The 18,120-nt window shown below is 39.7% G+C and overlaps 1 protein-coding gene across 6 annotated transcripts in view; it reads right to left on the bottom strand.

Moving 5' to 3' along the window:
- Window positions 1–571: 571 nt before the first annotated feature.
- Window positions 572–18,120, bottom strand: part of PAN2 (poly(A) specific ribonuclease subunit PAN2) — a 37,125-nt gene continuing 19,576 nt past the window's right edge. For 5 of the 6 annotated variants that reach the window (XM_058172816.1, XM_058172815.1, XM_058172818.1 and 2 more), the window contains 14 exons: window positions 17,759–17,901; window positions 16,152–16,255; window positions 15,568–15,666; window positions 14,462–14,538; window positions 13,907–14,048; window positions 10,788–10,925; window positions 10,523–10,582; window positions 9,550–9,640; window positions 6,947–7,104; window positions 6,724–6,867; window positions 5,864–6,043; window positions 4,037–4,130; window positions 3,214–3,411; window positions 572–1,166 (listed from right to left, as the gene is read on the bottom strand). In XM_058172816.1, the coding sequence (XP_058028799.1) occupies window positions 1,132–1,166; window positions 3,214–3,411; window positions 4,037–4,130; window positions 5,864–6,043; window positions 6,724–6,867; window positions 6,947–7,104; window positions 9,550–9,640; window positions 10,523–10,582; window positions 10,788–10,925; window positions 13,907–14,048; window positions 14,462–14,538; window positions 15,568–15,666; window positions 16,152–16,255; window positions 17,759–17,901 (1,663 nt within the window). In that variant the 3' untranslated portion in view covers window positions 572–1,131. Of the gene's footprint in view, window positions 1,167–3,213; window positions 3,412–4,036; window positions 4,131–5,863; window positions 6,044–6,723; window positions 6,868–6,946; window positions 7,105–9,549; window positions 9,641–10,522; window positions 10,583–10,787; window positions 10,926–13,906; window positions 14,049–14,461; window positions 14,539–15,567; window positions 15,667–16,151; window positions 16,256–17,758; window positions 17,902–18,120 lie in introns of those variants that run through there. The other variant, XM_058172819.1, reaches the window with a different exon arrangement.

Raw genomic sequence — 18,120 nt, 5'->3', positions numbered from 1 at the left:
AAACTGCTGAAAGATGAAGGAGATTGGGGTACAAACTTTTCTGTAGGATAAACATCAGCTATAATTTTTGAATTTTACATTACCATCCAGCTTCTTCTCCAAATTACCCATTTGGCTAGATGAAATGTTTGGTTATCTTCTAGAGGATATTCTTCCTGAGAATGGATAGTTTTTTAGGTTGCTGAAAGCTTAGTTGGTGTTTACCATACTTTTATTTTTAAACCATTTTTAAATTTTATTTGATATTCCTGACATAAAAAATGTTTTTTTGCTCTGGCAAAACATTACAGTTGTCAATCATGCTGTTATAGATTCGCATAAACTTCATTCTTCTAAAGTTTAGGTTGTATAAAAGGGGTTGATCAACCTTGATGTAAGATTATCTAATAAAACCTTACTCGGGTGACTTGTCCACCTGCAGGTCCAATTCCACTGAATTAAAACTGGGATATACATTAATGCTACTCTGATTATGCTTAACAAGATGATGAAACAACATGGGATGACTGTGAATTAACAGGACAAAAAGCAAACAAAAGGCTGGATTCCAAAATAGCATTAGAAGCACCAACATTTTTATAGAGTCTTTATGTAACCTTGATAACAATTTACATACAGAAAAGATTAAAAGCCATGAAACTTCCATGACAGTAAGAGTCCAGCTCTGGATATTTTTTAGGAGCAACTCCCAGCTAGACGAGAGCACAGGTGCCTCCTGCAAGCTCTACTAACAACGTTGACACCTGTAGAAAGAATCTTGAAACACTTCATCAGTTGCTTCTCACCATCTTTTGATCAAGAACAGCCTAATCCCTAAACATTTAACAGATGCTGCACCGTGTATCTACTCTGTGAATGCACGTAGTCTCTGAAAGGAAGTGTGATCCTCTGTGGCCTGCACCAAAACTGTTTCATGTACTCTCTTGGCCATGGTTGTTTAAAATGTGACCTGAGATCCAAGAGACTTATTGGCAAACCCAAAAGAATTCATGTTGACCATGCATTAATTATAGTGCCTTCCTGCCTTATACACCCACACTATCTTTCAGTCCGTTGATATCCATATTCTGGGGAGCAGACTTGGAAGGGTCCTCTTTTCAAGGGACATTGGGAATCATAAGGTTGCGTGAATCAGAGAGACAACACACTTGAGAAGACTGCAGCACCTGCCGAAGAAAGACAGCACAGTCCTGTGAATTATGGAGAAACCATAACAAGCAAGGCTACACCTAAGAGAGGATTTAAAGTCACATCCCAGGACCAGATATCAGAATATGGGCAAAAGGAAACCAAGCCCAAAGCCAACAGTCTCTGCTGGAAGATTGTAATAAGCTTAAGGTACAGATGTACGATGTCCTTTGGTATATGGAGGACAAGCTGCATGCTCCCCAAACCAGGCAGAATCAGTTACTTTTGGAAGGGGAAGGAGGGCACCTATGATATCTTGCTCCTTAAAACCTCCCAAATTGGAAAGGAAGCAGACAACATGCAGCCTGCAGGCCAAATTAAGGGCTTCATATCTGCATAAAGTTAGCCTAAGAAGCCTTTCAGGGAAACAATACATCTTTTTGTCTTTGTTGCAAAGCAAACTCTCTGTAAGATTTTAATTTCCAGGATCTTTTGAGCAACTTCTGCTCTGCAGGTGAAATTAGAAGGACTGGAGGCTTGGTCTTTCTAACTGAAGGCATAAATACAATCACTATCCATGTATTTAAATATTCTGTATGAAAATACACACTTTTATAGGTTCAAAGGCAGGTACGAAGGCATATATTTGTAGCCATCACACTTGAAACACAGCTAATAGAGGTACAGTAGAACCTCTGGTCACGACCAAAATTCATTCCATAACTTTGATCACAAACCGATTTGGTTGTGACACGAATGTAATTTTGGAAATTTGGCGCTTACGAAAAAAAATGGTGTGGAAAGGGAAATTGGCCACGGGAAAAAAAAATTGTGAATTTTTTGGTCGGACTCCGATTTAGTCGTGGTCAGAAGCGTTCATGACAAGAGGTTCTACTGTATGCCAAAATGCACTCTCCTGCTTGTGGTTACAAGCATTTGTAAATCTTGTAGAATCTTTATACAGAACCATTGAAATGAACCACTGAATTGGGAGATCCTTGCAGCTCATCTGTCTTAAGTCCATGTTTACAGCAGGAATCTCCTAACGAAACAGGGAACCATCTCACTATCAAGGTCTAGAGTCTAGACCAGGGGTCTCCAGCCTTGGCAACTTTAAGCCTGGCGGACTTCAACTCCCAGAATGCCCCAGCCAGCAAAGCAAAGCAAAGCAGGCTGGGGCATTCTGGGAGTTGAAGTCCTCCAGGCTTAAAGTTACTAAGGTTGGAGACCCCTGGTCTAGACAGTCCCATTGATTAACAACTCTTATTATGAGGTATTTCCTCCTCATATTCAGCCTAAATCTAATTTCTTTTCATTTTAGTTTGTTAGTTCTCATTCCAATCTCAACTTTGGCAAAGAAATGGGCTTATACTCTTTTGCACATTACAGCATTTAGCTGTCCACACATCTGCTTGCAAAGTCTCTTCTCCTATTGTGAAAAGATGGCCACTCCTTCCCTTCTTCTATATGGGACTTGATTTCCAGGTCATTTTATTTTATTTTATTTTTATTGTATATTTGTTACAGTTAATTGCCACCCACCTTACCGTGTGGTAACTCTGTATGGCTTACTATTTATTACTTATTACATTTCATTCTGGTAGCCTTTCACTGCAGTTTCTCTATGAAATATTATTTTCCATAATCTGGACATGTTTCCATTAATCCAGGCCAAGATTGGCCTGGCTTTTTAAGGAGCTGTATCAGGGCTGAAATTCAGCCGGTTCTATTCGACTCGGGAGAATCGGTAGCGGCGGCTGTGGGAGGCTCCGCCTACCCACGCGGACGTCATGACGTCGCTTTTTTGTGACAATTTTAAGCCTCTGCACACAAGTGCAGAAGGTTTTGTGCCTGTGCAGATGATGGCGGGTGCACATTTACAAACCGGTAGGCGAGGTAAGTGAATTTCACCCCTGGTATCCCATTGCTTGCTCACATTCAGCCGACACTTTCTCTCAAAGCACTTTTGGTAAGCCTTGTCTCCTCAGTCCTTTATCAATGAGTTTGATTTTTTTCCTCTCAAGATACAGAATCTTCCATTTATCTGAATGCTAACACTCAGCAAGCCAAGCAACAGAAACTTACTCTTGGGGCTGCTCTGACCATCAGGTTCAGGGACCTTCCAATCCATTTTTCTCCCTTTTTCGTAGAGGCTCTTCAGCACCTTCCGGAACTCCTCAGGTTCCAAGCCTCCAGTGCTCAGTTCCATGTATTTCCGGTACAGCTGAAGTGCCGTTCGCGCATCTTCAATGCTGTCATGAGTCTCTCCTTGAATTTTCAGGTCTACGCAAAAGAAAAAAAAGAGAAAAATCCAACACATAGCCAATGTTGTCTTGCCTACTTCCTTCGGTTCAAGAAAAGAGGAAATCTCTTTAGGCTAAAGTTAGCGACAAGGATTTATTTTTGTCAGGGTTGAAAATGAACTCAACTGACAGAGTTTAATATTAATCTAATCTGGAAGGCCTTCCCTATCCCCCATTCCCTATAACCAAATTCTCAGTTACAATGCAGGGTTTGAGAAACTGTCAAACTCATGAGGGCAGTCAGCCTTACTAGGTACTACACAGGACCAGGAAATCAACTTCACGGGAAGACATAAAACTATTTTTATTGCTTTATTTGGGCTTTAATAACAAAACTGTGCAAGTCTGTTGTGCGGCACCTCCTCCTCCTCCGTTTTAAAGTTCACTGAATTAGGGAGGCGTCTGCCTGAGCAGTTTCCAAGTTGTTATCTCCTTATTCTGCATTTTGCTTAGATATCAGTTCCTGCACATTATCATCAATATTGTCTTCCTGAGAACTGTACCTGAGGAATTTTTTAGCAACTATATTATTCTTTCATGGAGGGTGGCTTGGCTGACTGGAAGAGGGGCGCAGTTTAACACTGCCGCAGGATTATTTTACTGACCCAAAAAATACCAGGCAAGGAAGCGCAGGGAGATCATCCTCTTCCTGGGCATGTGGAACAAATATACTGTGTCGATTACTTGATCTCTGGGAACCTGTAAGAGGCAGGTATAGCCTTTTAGCACACAACCACATAATCATTCCCCAAAGAGATCTCAGTCTACACGACCTTCTAACCTTAGATCACAACCAGACTTTGCCTAAGGTCCACTTGCTCCAAGGGAGATAAGGAAGTAAGACAAACAACTAAATCTGGTAATTAATATAACTGAGCTGCGGTGGCGGATTGGTTAGAGTACAGTACTGCATGCTACTTCTGCTGATCACCAGCTGCTAGCAGTTTGGTAGATCAAATCTCACCAGGCTCAAGGTTGACTCAGCCTTCCATCCTTCCGAGGTGGGTAAAACGAGGACCCAGATTGTTGGGGGCAATATGCTGACTCTGTAAACCATTTAGAGAGGGCTGTAAAGCACTGTGAAGTGGTATATAAGTTTAAGTGCTAAAGCAAATTAGCTGAATGTCTTTGATTACTCCTGATGTATTTAATAATATTTGCTTTCCATATTAAAAGTAGAGTCTGATTGCAATTTCTGAGTGGCTCAGGAGCTGACCCAGGCAGAAGCTCCTTCAGCTCTAAGAAGCTTCTTGGATGAGAAGTGAAATATCTTCAAAGAAAAACCAGAAAGTCCAATTGCCTTTTGAAAAAACACTTTTGGGAGAGAAAGCTAACAATATTCAAAGATAGGCTGTGAAAATGAGACATGTCTGCAAACAATTATTTTAGATTCCTCAGTGACTTCAACAGTGGTAGAGCTTCTACTGTAGTTGAAGAGTTCTTAAAAAGTCAGGAAGATATTCAGAGGTGCATCTGCCTTGAAAGTAGTCCATGTTGAAATGTATAGGACAGTCAAACATTACTAGTTGACAACGTGTTTTGTGACTTTTTGTAATATGTCATGAAACACTTTATGATAATTTTTGTCATAAAATGTTTTATGAAATTGGCCTGATTTCAATTCCCTGGGTCCTGGAATTTGGACACATATTCTAAATTAGCCCACATGGTGTACTTTGGTTCAAAAGGTTTTACCCTGTGATGTACTGTTGTGCCTAGTTAAAAGTTAAAAGTATTATTAGTATATCAGTAATCCTAGAGCCTTGCTCCCTTCCCTACGTGTGCTGTCTTTTCTCTCTCTCACACACATTCCACTACAACCTTTTCACACATGAGGCCTGCACTGATCATCCTATCTGGTGAATCCCCAAGCACTGGGGGACCTGAGAAGCCAAACTCACTTGGGTCATCTCTTACTCTACTACAGGAAATGCTGTAAAATATTTTGCGCCCACCCCCGGAAGTGCAGAGAATACCATTTCTTTCCAGTGGATCTTGGCCCAAGTTGTGCAATTTCCAACCTACTCCTCCCATTATTGTTTCATTGATTTTCACATAAGCTGCCAATGATGAATTGTGTTGTTGTTTTTATTGTTTCATTGTTGTTGACTGTCCAGGGTTGCGGTGGTGGGTTGGGTGGCCATATAAATTAAACAAATAATTCCAGGCACAAGATAAGTGACTATGTGGAAATGCCTACAGAATTACAGAACTGGAAAAACAATTTGAGTCAGGGAATCTAATTTAAGGTATTAAGTCATTCACACATATCACTCATGTTCAGTTACATCTCTGTTACTATACCTTTTTTACACATACTCTATTCTCACTCACTATGAGAATTTTACCTGTGAATGAGAGAGAGGGAGGGAGGAAGGGAGGGGGAGAGAGAGAGAGAGAGATCTATCAAAATTTTATAATGAGACAGTCACCATGATATTGATAACCCGGAAGTCTTTTTGCAATCCATGGCCCACAAACTTGACTCCAACATCTATAAGGAAGCGTAGCTTTAAATAGGTGGATTTGAGGGTTGTGAGGTGTTTGGATGAAATTTTGGCATCCAGATCTCCTGGCTTTATTCCCGAGTACTGAGTAAGATAATCCACCACCTACAAGGACAAAGAAAATGGAATCATTATGTATTGAAGGGTCTTCCTGTTCCTTCCCATCTTCCAGGCCACTGAGTGGATCTACTTCCCATTCAAAAACATATATTACCCGATAGGAAAAAAGGAAGACATATTCCTATGAATATGTTAGAAAACAAGTATAAAAAACAAAGCAAAACAGAAATAACAAGCTTCATCTCAACCATAGCAAGACTAAGTGACTTTGGGTGTTCTTGAGACTTTCCACTTTTTGTTTTAGGTGGGGTTGTGCTACCCCAAAAAAGAACCTGTGTGCAATTTTGGGGCGGTTTTCTCCTCCTGTTCAAGGAACAAGTGATAGCCATGCCCCTAAGTGCCTTTGCACATACTATGTGTTGTGTGCCTGGTCCTGGACCAGGAAGCCCTTCTCGGGGTCTCTCATATCTTGGTCACGCACCTCTGCTCTGTGGGCTGCACTGGTTGCCAGTCTACTTCCAGGTGCAATTCAAGATGCTGGTGATGACCTATAAAGCCCTTCATGGCATGGAACCAGGTTATTTGAGGTCTCAACTCTCCACAGTCAGGTCCCATGAAGTCTTTTTCTATCCGGGCTCCTTCTCTGTGGAACATCATTCCTCCAGATCTCTATTCCCTGTTTTGCACGGTCTTAAAACCATGGAATATGTTTTGAAGTTGCATACCTGTTCTTGTGTGGAAATGTAATCATCAATGAAAGGAACACCCTCATTGGGACCCTGGCCCCGGACACACGTGATCCTGGCCACTGACATCTGACTGGGTTTGATCGTGGATTTGGTTCCGTCGCTGCGAAGCTCAGCTTCCTCCTATCGCAGATGATGAAAGGGTGAATAGATACTGCCTGTGATCGAAATCTTGTCTCTTGTCCTAATGTGTGATGCCTACCTCATTGAGGGTCACAAACTCAGCATCCAATCCCACCAAGTCTCCAACCTGTGGCATTTCGCTCAGCATGAGGGGGATGAAAGTGGCATGACATTTGCGCTGTTTGCGAGCAAGGGAAGCCTCAGCAAGCAACACACTGGCTTCAATCGGGTTCTTGACTTGAAAAAGAAAATGAAATTTGATCACAGTTGACTCACTCAGAGATTACACTCGGTTTACAGAAAAACCAAACAAAAAGGGAAATCCCATCTTGGTCAGGGGATGCCCCAGAGAAAACCTCAAGAGCACAACTTCATACGGATGATACTATTTTCTAAGAATCGGTGGATCACTCAAAACCTAATGGGCCTTAAAAGGAAATCTCTAGTGTCATAGAACTGACTTCTTTAGAAGAACTGAACAGCGGAATTTAAAACAAGGATTTTTATTTTAGGAAGACAGATCCATAACAAGGGTGACTCAATCCTGAAGCTACTCACATCAGTTGACACAGTTCTAGAAACATGCCAAATAGATTTCAAATAGATTTTAGATGGCACACAAGAACGTGTGTTCTTGTTTCAGGAATCCATAATATCCATTCACAGCCAATTCAATTCAAAATACATTAAAATTAAGATGGAGAACACTCAAAAAGTGACCAGCTGCCTTGCAGAAAATATCTGGACATGCTGGTTTATGTGGAAAAACAGCTGCATAGCTGCTTCAGCATTCATCTAAATATCTTCCAACAATTTCTATTTCACAGCACAACAAAAATACTTTGGCTAGCAATGTTTTCAATCCTTGACGCGACCTCTGTTGTCTATGCTGATGGGCCTTTTCATCTCATGATGATTTCTCAGTTTGTTTTACTTCCTCTTGAGAGTACCGCATTTCCTTGCAAAACATATTTACTTTGTTGTCTCAATCTTTGTGGTGTTAACTTATGACCACCTCTCAAAAATTCCATCCTCACACTCACTGACTCTGAAGAAGGGCAAGCCTATTTCTCCTCCCGGCTGTACAACACTATTATATGATGCTTCTTGCTGGAATTTCCATTTGGCCATTAAAGGCAATTAAGGAAAAGACCAAGGAGTGGGTGCCAAATGATTGTAAGGAAGGCTGAAAGTGAGGAAATTGGGGTTGTTCAACATGAGAACACAGGTCACTCCAAGAAGGATAGAAACTTTCCTCCCCTCCTAGGTCACTGAAGGTTTCATGTGCATGTGCTGAATATGTACAAAATAGGTTCCTGAAAAACAACCAAGTGAGGATATAAGAAAAATGAACTGTCTGAAGGCTAAGCTATACCCCATTTGTTAATATACCCCACTTGTTAATATACCCTACTTGTTAATATACCCCACTTGTTAAATGGGCAGAGCTATCTTTGTGCGGAAGCAGGAAGGAAAGTTTATCTGCTTTGCTTGATAAGGAGATTTCACTGTGCTATGTAAGGCAGGTAGGACCCTCTGCCATTCCAATTGGCAGTCTAATGTCCCAACTAAGCCCTATGGCTTGATTAACCTGAATATAATCTCTGGCTTTTCAAACTGAGCATCATGTCAAGTGAATTATCCATTTGGGGTATTATTATTGTTTTTGTTGTATGAAAAGCAATTTTCTTCAGGCAGGAGAATGAGGGGGCCCAGAGAAACAAGCTTAAATTAAATCATAGTTATGCTTTTGCTTATTCTGGACGAACAAAACTTTTTTCCTATACCTAATTGGTATATAAAACACATTTTTTAAAAAACATATTATTTGGTCTCAGTATGCTCACTAACCACTGTAGCTTACTGGGATCTATGAACTGGGCTCATGGTGGAATGACATACACTTGAATTACACTCTATTCCTATTATACAACATTCAAAGCTAGTTACTCAATAACATCTCTTTCTATATGTAGCTGTATAGTAAGGGGGCTAGCTCCTGGAGTTCCTAAACAAAGATTTCAGTACAGGTAGTCCTCAACTTATGACTGGTTGTTTAGTGATTGTTCAAATTTGCGACAGACCTCCCTGCGGGTACTTATGACCTAGTTCCAAAGTTACAACAGACATACATACACACACATACATCAGACGACTTTGTGGTCTCAGCAACTGGCCCACATTTATGGCTGTTTGTGGCATCCCAGTCATGTGACTGCATTTTATGATATTTTTGCTGGTTTTTACTTCTGGTTTTCAGCAAAACTGGCCTATAGTGAACAACTGGTTTGCTTTACAACCATTGCAAAATAATAATAATAATAATAATAAAATTGGCTTGGTCATGTAAGTGGCCTGTTTTATAACCATCACGATTTAGGACCACAATGGGCAGGCTCCATTATAGTCATACGTCGAGGACTACCTCTATGTCATTACAATAAGTTAAAATACGACAATCACCTAGTACTTGTTTAGGAATTCCTGCAGTCATCCTTCTTACATACTTACATATGTAGAGGGACGTTATAGCTCCTGCCCTAATATTACTGGGTTATACCTGGGTTATAAGAGACTAAAGGTTATCATCATGGCTGAATCTGGTTGTCAGGTTTTAAGAAATAGCAACTCCTAATTTCTTGCTACTTTTGTAAGTGCATTTGTATGTGCACATGCACTCACTGTGTAAATTGAACTTGGAGTGGAGGTTCCTCCGGACATAATAAAGGATCGCGGGCACTTTCCAGGTCATGTCAAATTGTACAGCCTCACACTGTAAATCCAAAGGCAGACAGGAAAAATCAGACAGACTGAAGTAGGAGAACAGACAGATCAGAAATGAATTCTGGAAGCTGTCTGGACCTGTTTTTAATTAAAACGGGGGGGGGGGGGAGGAAGCGGGGGGAATAGTCCAAAATAAGAAATGTTGACTTAAAATTGTGCATGTCTGTGCTGACTAAATTTCTTTAAACTTGAATGCAGAATGTCACGGAAGTTTCAGCATGGATACAAATTGTGACTTGGATGAATCAATACCCACATTTGTTTATCCAGTTTATCCCTGAAACAGTTCAGGGAAACCCTGGCTAGGTTGTAAATTCTAAGATCCTAAAGACAAGATCTCAAATTTCTCAGTGGGGGCAAAGCACAGCATCTTGGTGCATATTTCCTGGCACAAGGCATATACATTACTAAAAATATGCCTTATAAGTATGTTCTGTAGTAACATTACATGTCTCCAAATAAAATAAGTTGTTTTATGTCCACTTGACTATAAAAGACACTTCACGTACCATCTTTAGTGTACAACTTAATATTGTTTGCAGGAAAAAAAAGTAGCCCAGGATGCCTCAGCTAGGCCATTCAATAAAACAGAGATTCACAGAAGCTTTAAAACAAATATCAATTCTCATTAGCATGGAAATATGTCTTGAAACACTCCAATCTATGTAAAGCTACTTTCTAAAGATATGCTCTTTCAAATCTATTCAGTTCTGATTTCCATTTTATGCCAAAACTCTCTATAAAATTCCACACTATCTAGTTTCAAAAAAAAGCATAGAAAATGAATAATGTCATACTAAATATTCATTTCTATTTATGTTGTATGTAAGAAAGCAAGAGAACAGAATATAAATCATCATAATATCCTTACCTTATCCACAGGTTCAATGAGAAAGTCATTAAAAAGATACCACTGCTGGTGTGTGACACCCTTTTTTAAAAAAAAAAGAAAGTTATGATGCGTTAAATACAAAGACGTTCAATCAGTGAACATCTACAATCACAGGCATTGCAATCATATCTTACAAGCAGGTGCAATTAACTCAAACATTTAACCCCCTTCCGCTTAATAGGAATTGATCGTTACAGAGCCAAAAGAAAGATCGAGACGCTCTGCTTTTTATTAAAAGGCTCACCTCCTTTCTTTGATGGTAGGTCTCTCCAACTTTGATATGCCCCACAAGGCTGCCCCCAGTCCGGGAATCCAGAATATGTACAACTGTTGCCATGAGGTCATAGACATACGTAGATTCTTGATCCTCCAACATGCCCAACTGCAACAAGAAAGGCAGTTCCAGAAGTGAGCTAGTTTTCTCTGTGGCTCTAGCACAGTTCAACATGGCTGTATGTCACTACATTCTCCCCAAACAAAGAGGAAAAGTGCACTATTTTTAGTACTCCTGAAGTTAGTTCAACTCCAATATGCTTGCCTTTCCAGAACGTTATATCCTATGTCAGTGTAGCAGAACAAAGCTTGGAGTCTAACTTGTCTTATTTGTTCATTTATCCTTCATCATGTTCTCCGTTTCATGAGTTGACATAAACTATTTAACCTGATGAACCTTTGGATCAGTAGCGGGTTTCACTTACCTTCGCTACCATTTTGGAACTGTGAGCGCGCGTACGTGCACGGTGCTTCTGTGCATGTGCAGAACCTTCTGCACGTGCGTAGAGCAACCGTGATGATGTCTGGGCGGGTTGGTGGAACCTCTCACCGCCACCGCTACTGGTTCGCCTGAACTGGAGCAAACTGGTAAAAACCCACCACTGCTTTGGATATGTAAGTGCTTCCATTGTGGAAAGCCAGACTGGTATTTTCATATACTGTATTTTTCAGAGTATAAAACGCACTGGAGTATAAGACGCACCTTAGTTTTTGGGGAGGAAAATAAGAAAAAAGCTGATTGGCAGGTGGATTGGCCTCCCGGAATACACCCAATCAGCTGTTCCCAGAGGTGAAAAAAAGCCTCTGAAGCTCTGTTTGGGGGCTTCTTTTCTGACGCCTCATTTCTGATGCTTTTTTGAGTCTCTGAAACCTCTGTTTGAGAAGCTGGGCGGGGCTACATTCGGAGTATAAGACACATCCAGATTTTCACCTTCTTTTTTGGGGGAAAAAGGTGCATCTTATACTCTGAAAAATATGGTAGTTTTTTGCTTTGACTTTTTCCCATATTAAAAGTAGAGTGTTTCCTACATAGTGTCTTTGAAAGTATCTGTGTATTCTATTTTTTCCATACCACAGAATGGCATGCCATTCCAACTGAAGTTCATGTCCCTCCAGTAATAACCTTCTATGCCTCAAATTTATCCACTCTCTCACCCATGTAAGTGCAGAAGTCTGTAGTAAAACTTCCAGTCTGGCAACCGAAAACCCCCATTTTCTTTAGATTCTTGTAGCATTTTCAGTCTTATTCTTGCTCTTTTCCCTTGCCATATATATTTCAAAATCATTTTAGTTAGCCCCTCAAAGTATTTTTTCTAATTTTTTAGGAATTGTTTGAAACAAAAAGAGCAATTTTGGAAGAATGTTCATTTTTACAGTAGCTATTCTTCCTAACATTGATAGTTGTACATTCTTCCATTTCTCCAAATCCAGTTTAATTTGTTGCTTTAGCTTTGTATAGTTATCTTCTTTAATTGTTACACATCTTGCTGCTAAATAGATTCCTAAATATTTTACTTTCTTAACTACCTGAAGTTCTATCGTCTTCATGAATTCATTCTTCTGTTTATCTGTAAGGTTTTTAACTAATATTTTAACTAATATTTTTTCTTTCTTTATTTTCAATCCTGCAACTTCTCCATATTCTTCTATTTTTCCTATTAGCTTGGGGCCAGTTTCTAATGGTTCTTCTAAGAAAAACACCAGGTCATCTGCAAATGCTTGTAATTTTTATTTTTCTTTATTTCCATACCTTTTATTTCTAAGCCTTGTCTAATACTTCTGTTTAGCACTTCCTGGATCTACAGGTAATTTTTATGAAGACTTACAACAGATTGGTAAACTTAACCCAGACGGATTACCTATTGCAACTAATGATATTTCTCCATAAAACTGGGTTGTTTTAGGAAGACTGTTTCAGAGAAAATCAAATACGAATTTTGTACTGTGTACAAATTCTCAAGTGAAATGAGATTCCTGGGTAGAGCCTACATTCAAAGGTATCCTGTCTTTAGTTTTATGTATTTGAAAGTTCCCTGAGCCACTGTTTTCCATCTTGCTCTGGAACAGATGGAAGAAATGATGCCTCAATCCTGAAGTCTGCCTATCCCCACCCTAATAATGTAAGAGACAGATAGGCAGGTGTAGATAACAGAGTTGGAAGGGATTTTAGAGGTCTTCTAGTCCAACCCCCTGCTCAGGCAGGAGACCCTATACCATTTCTGACAAATGGCTGTCCAATCTCTTTTTAAAAACCTCCAATGTTGAAGCACCCACAACTTTTGGAGGGGAACCGTCCCACTGATTAATTGTTCTAACTGTCAGGAAAATTCTCCTTGGTTCTAGGTTGCTTCTTTCCTTGATTAATTTCCACCCATTGCTTCTTGTCCTGCCTTCAGGTGCTTTGGAGAATAGCTTGACTCCCTCTTCTTTGTGGCAACCCCTGAGATATTGGAACACTGTTATCATGTCTCCCCAGTCCTTCTTTTCATTAAACTAGACCTAACCAGTTCCTGCAACCGTTCTTCATATGTTTTAGTCTCCAGTCCCCTAATCATCATTGTTTTTTCTGCACTTTTTCTAGAGTCTCAATTTTTTTTTATATATATTGTGGTGACCAAAACTGGATGCAAACAAGATAATCCAATCACTTCCTTTTGGCTAAATAGCCATTTCTCCCACATTAGTCCAAGTAGCCCCAATTACCACGTGGGAGATAAAAGCTTGACAAGCTTTTAACTGCAAGCTGCCTTAGTATCTTTATGGTGAAATAAAAAACAAATAGTCTGAACTTGGTTCTTCCTGATGAGTTCTTTCTCTCTACACCTTACGATGTTTGCAGCTTAGAAAAGCAACGAAGGAATGAAAACTTGTTCTCGCCTGCTGAGGCTTTTGAAAATTAAATACCTAAAATTCTTTCTGGGATGATTTAAGCATTCCCTCTTTAAAGTGGGCAATGGTCCTACGCAACACAATCACTTGGCCTGGGAGCATTCACAAGAATTAGGATACCGAGAAAACTTTTCATATTTAAGTCAGGTATAAGGAAAGTATTTTAAGGAAGTACTTTCTTGTAAACAAGAAATATTTTACTTCACTGCTTTCATCCCAGTTGTAAACCTCCAATTCCTTGTTCTTGGAGAGCTTCATCTTGATGGAATAAGGGATCCAGATGTTCTTTAGCTCTTCAATGGAGGTGTAAGAGTGTCCCCCCTCAGCCATTCCTAACTCATTCCTGAAAGCAAAGCAAATGCCAAACGATATCACAAAGATGGAAGGAATGGTCAGTGAACAGGACTGAGCAGCGGGCCGATTTGCTTTTTCTTTGCTCAAGCACCCAATACTGCCAGCCAAAAAAAGGAGGCTGGTTAGTTCAGCAAGAAATGGTATTAATTATTTCATCATCCATTATTACAATGGGCCAATTCCATATTCTTTGTGCATAACTGCACTTTCCCATCTGCACTATAATGGCAATTTTACTGCTTCAGTGTCTTTTCTCTGCCCCTTAGTTATGAGTCTTGGTGTAATTAAGAACCTGGTAGAAGCGGTCATGTATTTAATAACAAGATCTATCATTAAGGAACAGTAGTGTCAGGACCATCTGTTAGAAAAAGTAGGGATACCCTGGATAGAAATGGTACTTACCATTCTCCAACTGCTATTTCTCTATTTTTGGGGAATTCCAGGCAACCCTTCTTCATCATCTTCTTCTTAAAAGCATACTGTCAAAGAAAGGATGTACCTGAAGCACAGAAATCTAAATTTCATGTCCACTGAAATGTTTTCATTTACCACCAACTCAAGTGGATGTCGATAGTTCAAGATAGGAGATATTCTCTAACTCAGCCGTTCTCAACCTGTGGGTCGGGACCCCGTTGGGGGTCGAATGACAATTTGTCAGGGGTCACCTAAGACCATCAGAAATATGGGAAGTATACTTGCGAGTTGAAGAATTGTGCTCCAATGGTTGATTTCACAAGCCAGCTGCAGGCTCTTCAAATCGTTAGCTGAATTCAGCTTCAGGCGTGATCAATTGAAAAAGAGAGAAATCTTTGCTCTGATGTCTCCCTCTCAAGCCAGCTGCAATCACTCCCAATCGCTAGACTAATCTGGCTTCAGGCGCGATAACCTTAATAGGGGAGGAGTCTCCGCTTTAATGCCTCCGTCCTCAAATCAATCGCAAGCAGTTCAGATCGCTAGACAATATGGCTTCAGACGTGATAAATTCAAAACGAAAATAATTTTATGGTTGGGGGTCGCCACATTGTGGGGAATTGTATTAAAGGGGTCGCAGCACTATAAAGGTTGAGAACCGCTGCTCTAACTGCTTCTCAATGTGTTGTAGGTGGAACACTACAACACTTCCACTGTTGTAGGTGGAACAATGGCACTTCTGGCTTATTCCCCAAGCTGCTGGCTCTTCAAGGAGGATTATACCATTTCCCAGAACACATCTTCATAACTGTCCACTGGAAATTGGCTTCTTTATTTTAGATTATCTTAATTAAGGTTCTACCTGTAAAACTAGAGGCATTAGAAATGGGAGTAAGGATCTTGAATGGTACTCAGCTCCATTCAGTTGCCCAGACTCCACCCCACAAGGGATGATGGGGTCATCAAATGACAATGATGAACTTGAACGGACATGAAGCAGAGATGGTGAACTGCTTGACAATGCATTGTTTGAGGCCACCTGAGAGGGGACTGCTTGTAATCGTAACAGAAAATAAGATATGTGTGCATCTCCCTACCTCAGCTTGTACCTTCCAAAATTCTGCTTCCTTGGAGCTGTTGACTTCACAGTTAATGACTAACACATCTGGCAGACAGCGGATGTTGCGTGTCTGGACCTAGAATGGCAGAGAGAGAGAGAGAGAGAGAGAGAGAGAGAGAGAGAGAGAAAGAGAGAGAGAGAGAGAGATGATGTGTAATATTGAAGCAATGGCACAGATTTAATCTTTGATACTGAAATTGTAACTTTATTTGGTAATGCCTAGTTATGGGCATGCTCTGATCAGTCTAAAGATCCCTATTTTGGTCTTTCCACAAGTGTTGTTTCATACAAAAAACTAATAGCAGGAGCTGAAATTAGGGGAGAGGGGAAAATACTTTTCTTCTTTAAATTATCTACTTAATATTTATCTTCAAAATCAATTAACCATAGATCTTGCATAGATAGTGTAATCATACTTCCGCCTGGTCAGCTGTCTATCAAATGCACAATTCTCATTCTCAAAGCAATCCAACAGTATGGCTGTATGTCATACCTAAAGTTTTCTATGTATCAGTGCTACAATGCCTTCGTCTACCCAATGCTTCTTCCCTCGTCACTTACTGTGGGTTGGTACTTCTCGCAGTTCTCACACCATGCCTGAGTGTTCTGTTCTAGACAAATGCTTCTTTTTAATATCTGGGCAAATTCATAATCCATTATTTTATCTGGGAAAGATGGAGGCACAAAAAGAATGTATTTGCATTGCTGCAAAGATTAGAATAGGATATCAAACATCATGAGCCTGAGATATATGGGGAAGAAAATGAACCCTGCTGAAGAAAAGCAGATGGTATCAAGAAATAGTTGCTTAGACCAGTTGAGAAGCCCAGTTCCAATAACTGTCTTCTCAGGAATCTTGAACTTTGTCACTATGAGCACCATCCAGGCAAGTAACAAATTGTTTTTTTAGGCCCACTTGACAAGGATCAAGCATACAGACAATTCACTTCTATCCCTGCACAAGGGTTAGGCATGCTTTAGAAATGAAGACGTCAGTTTGAAAAAATCGATTTTTAAAAAAAATATAAGCAACCTATGGAAATATAAGCTACTTACGGTTAATTAATGGCTTCAGTGTTATTGATATGATTGTTTAATGTATACATATCACATTAAAACATACTCTTTTAAGATTTGTCTTCCTATTCTTCTTACAAACTCTTTTCTTTTTTTTGCATCATGCATTTTAAAATTCAGTGAAAGAGTGGCTTATGTTATTTTTTAATCAATTTGGCTTGTTCTTGGATCTAGAAATTATTTTTAATCAAACTGGCTTGCTCTTGGCTCTTGTGGTAGAAATTATTTAAATTAGGGCAGACAAGCTAGTCTTGCTTGCTCATGCAAGCTAAATGTATTTTATCCAATCAATCAATCAATCAATCAATTGTATTATGCTTTAGAAACCTGGGACTGAGAAACCAAAAGTCTTGTTTCAATCATTCCATGAACTTGGTATGTTTCCTCCAGCACATTTATATTTTCTCGTGTAAAATGAAAAGTATCACTATAAAAAGCAACAGGGTTGGTTTGAGGAATAAGGTAAAAATGGCAAAGCACATGAGAGAAACTGCTACAAAAATTAAATAATAGAAGGGCCCCTATTTGTTACTCAGAATTTAACTTGGGTCCAACCAAACAGATTCCAACAACTAAATTTCTGAAATATGGTTTGAAGTTTGGTTAGTGAAATGAGTGAATATGTAGGAGATGAGCTCAAGGGAAAGGTCAAGCATATCATTAATCTCAAGTCTCTTCGTGCCCACAAGAGATCTAAATCTAGACCACCTTGAATTCCATTACTCTTATCTATCATAATTTGCGTTGTCTGTTAGTAGTTCAGATTCTTGTAGAGAGTGTTAGCATGCAATAAATCTGTAGTTATTTGAACTGTCTTGCTTCCTGTTTTCTGCTGTCTGACAGAATAGCTTAGAACTTTTCTAACAACAAATGTTGATGCTCTAGGAATATTTTTTATTATATTTTTAAAACTTGTAATCCAATTTTTCTGTAAAAGATAGGGGTTCAGGCACTAAGACTCGCAAAAGATCGGTGTAAAACCTCAAGCACGTCACATTTGCTGTCCCATGTTTTGAGAAAAGACAAACCCAGTTCCATTCAACACCATGTTTACTCTATCATTATACGGTATTACTTCTGAAACTCCATACCATTGTTCTCAGGATAAGAGAGAGTAAAGAGGAGAGTGGAAGAGACTCGGACCGTCTCTTTGCCACAGCGGCACATACTGCAATTCTCCACTTCACAGCTGAAAAGTTGCCCAATGACCGAGTCCCCAGAAGATCCAAAGTTGCTAGAAGAAACACAACTAGATCAGTAGAGAATGTAATGAGACGATATTCAGGAGCACAAGGCCAGGGCAGACAGATTTTTGCTCATTCCCTGCCCCCCCTATAATCTCAAAGTCTATTAATGAGTGAACTACAAAACAATAAGCCAGGACAGGTACACATCTAGAAGAATTAAGGGATAAGTTAACTGCATCAGTAGTGAAACCCAATTTTTTTTTACT

The sequence above is a fragment of the Ahaetulla prasina genome, chromosome 2, assembly GCF_028640845.1.
Source record: "Ahaetulla prasina isolate Xishuangbanna chromosome 2, ASM2864084v1, whole genome shotgun sequence".
NCBI lineage: Eukaryota > Metazoa > Chordata > Lepidosauria > Squamata > Colubridae > Ahaetulla > Ahaetulla prasina.
The sequence above is the reverse complement of the archived record's forward strand: the minus strand, read 5'-3'. Positions and strand labels throughout refer to the sequence as shown.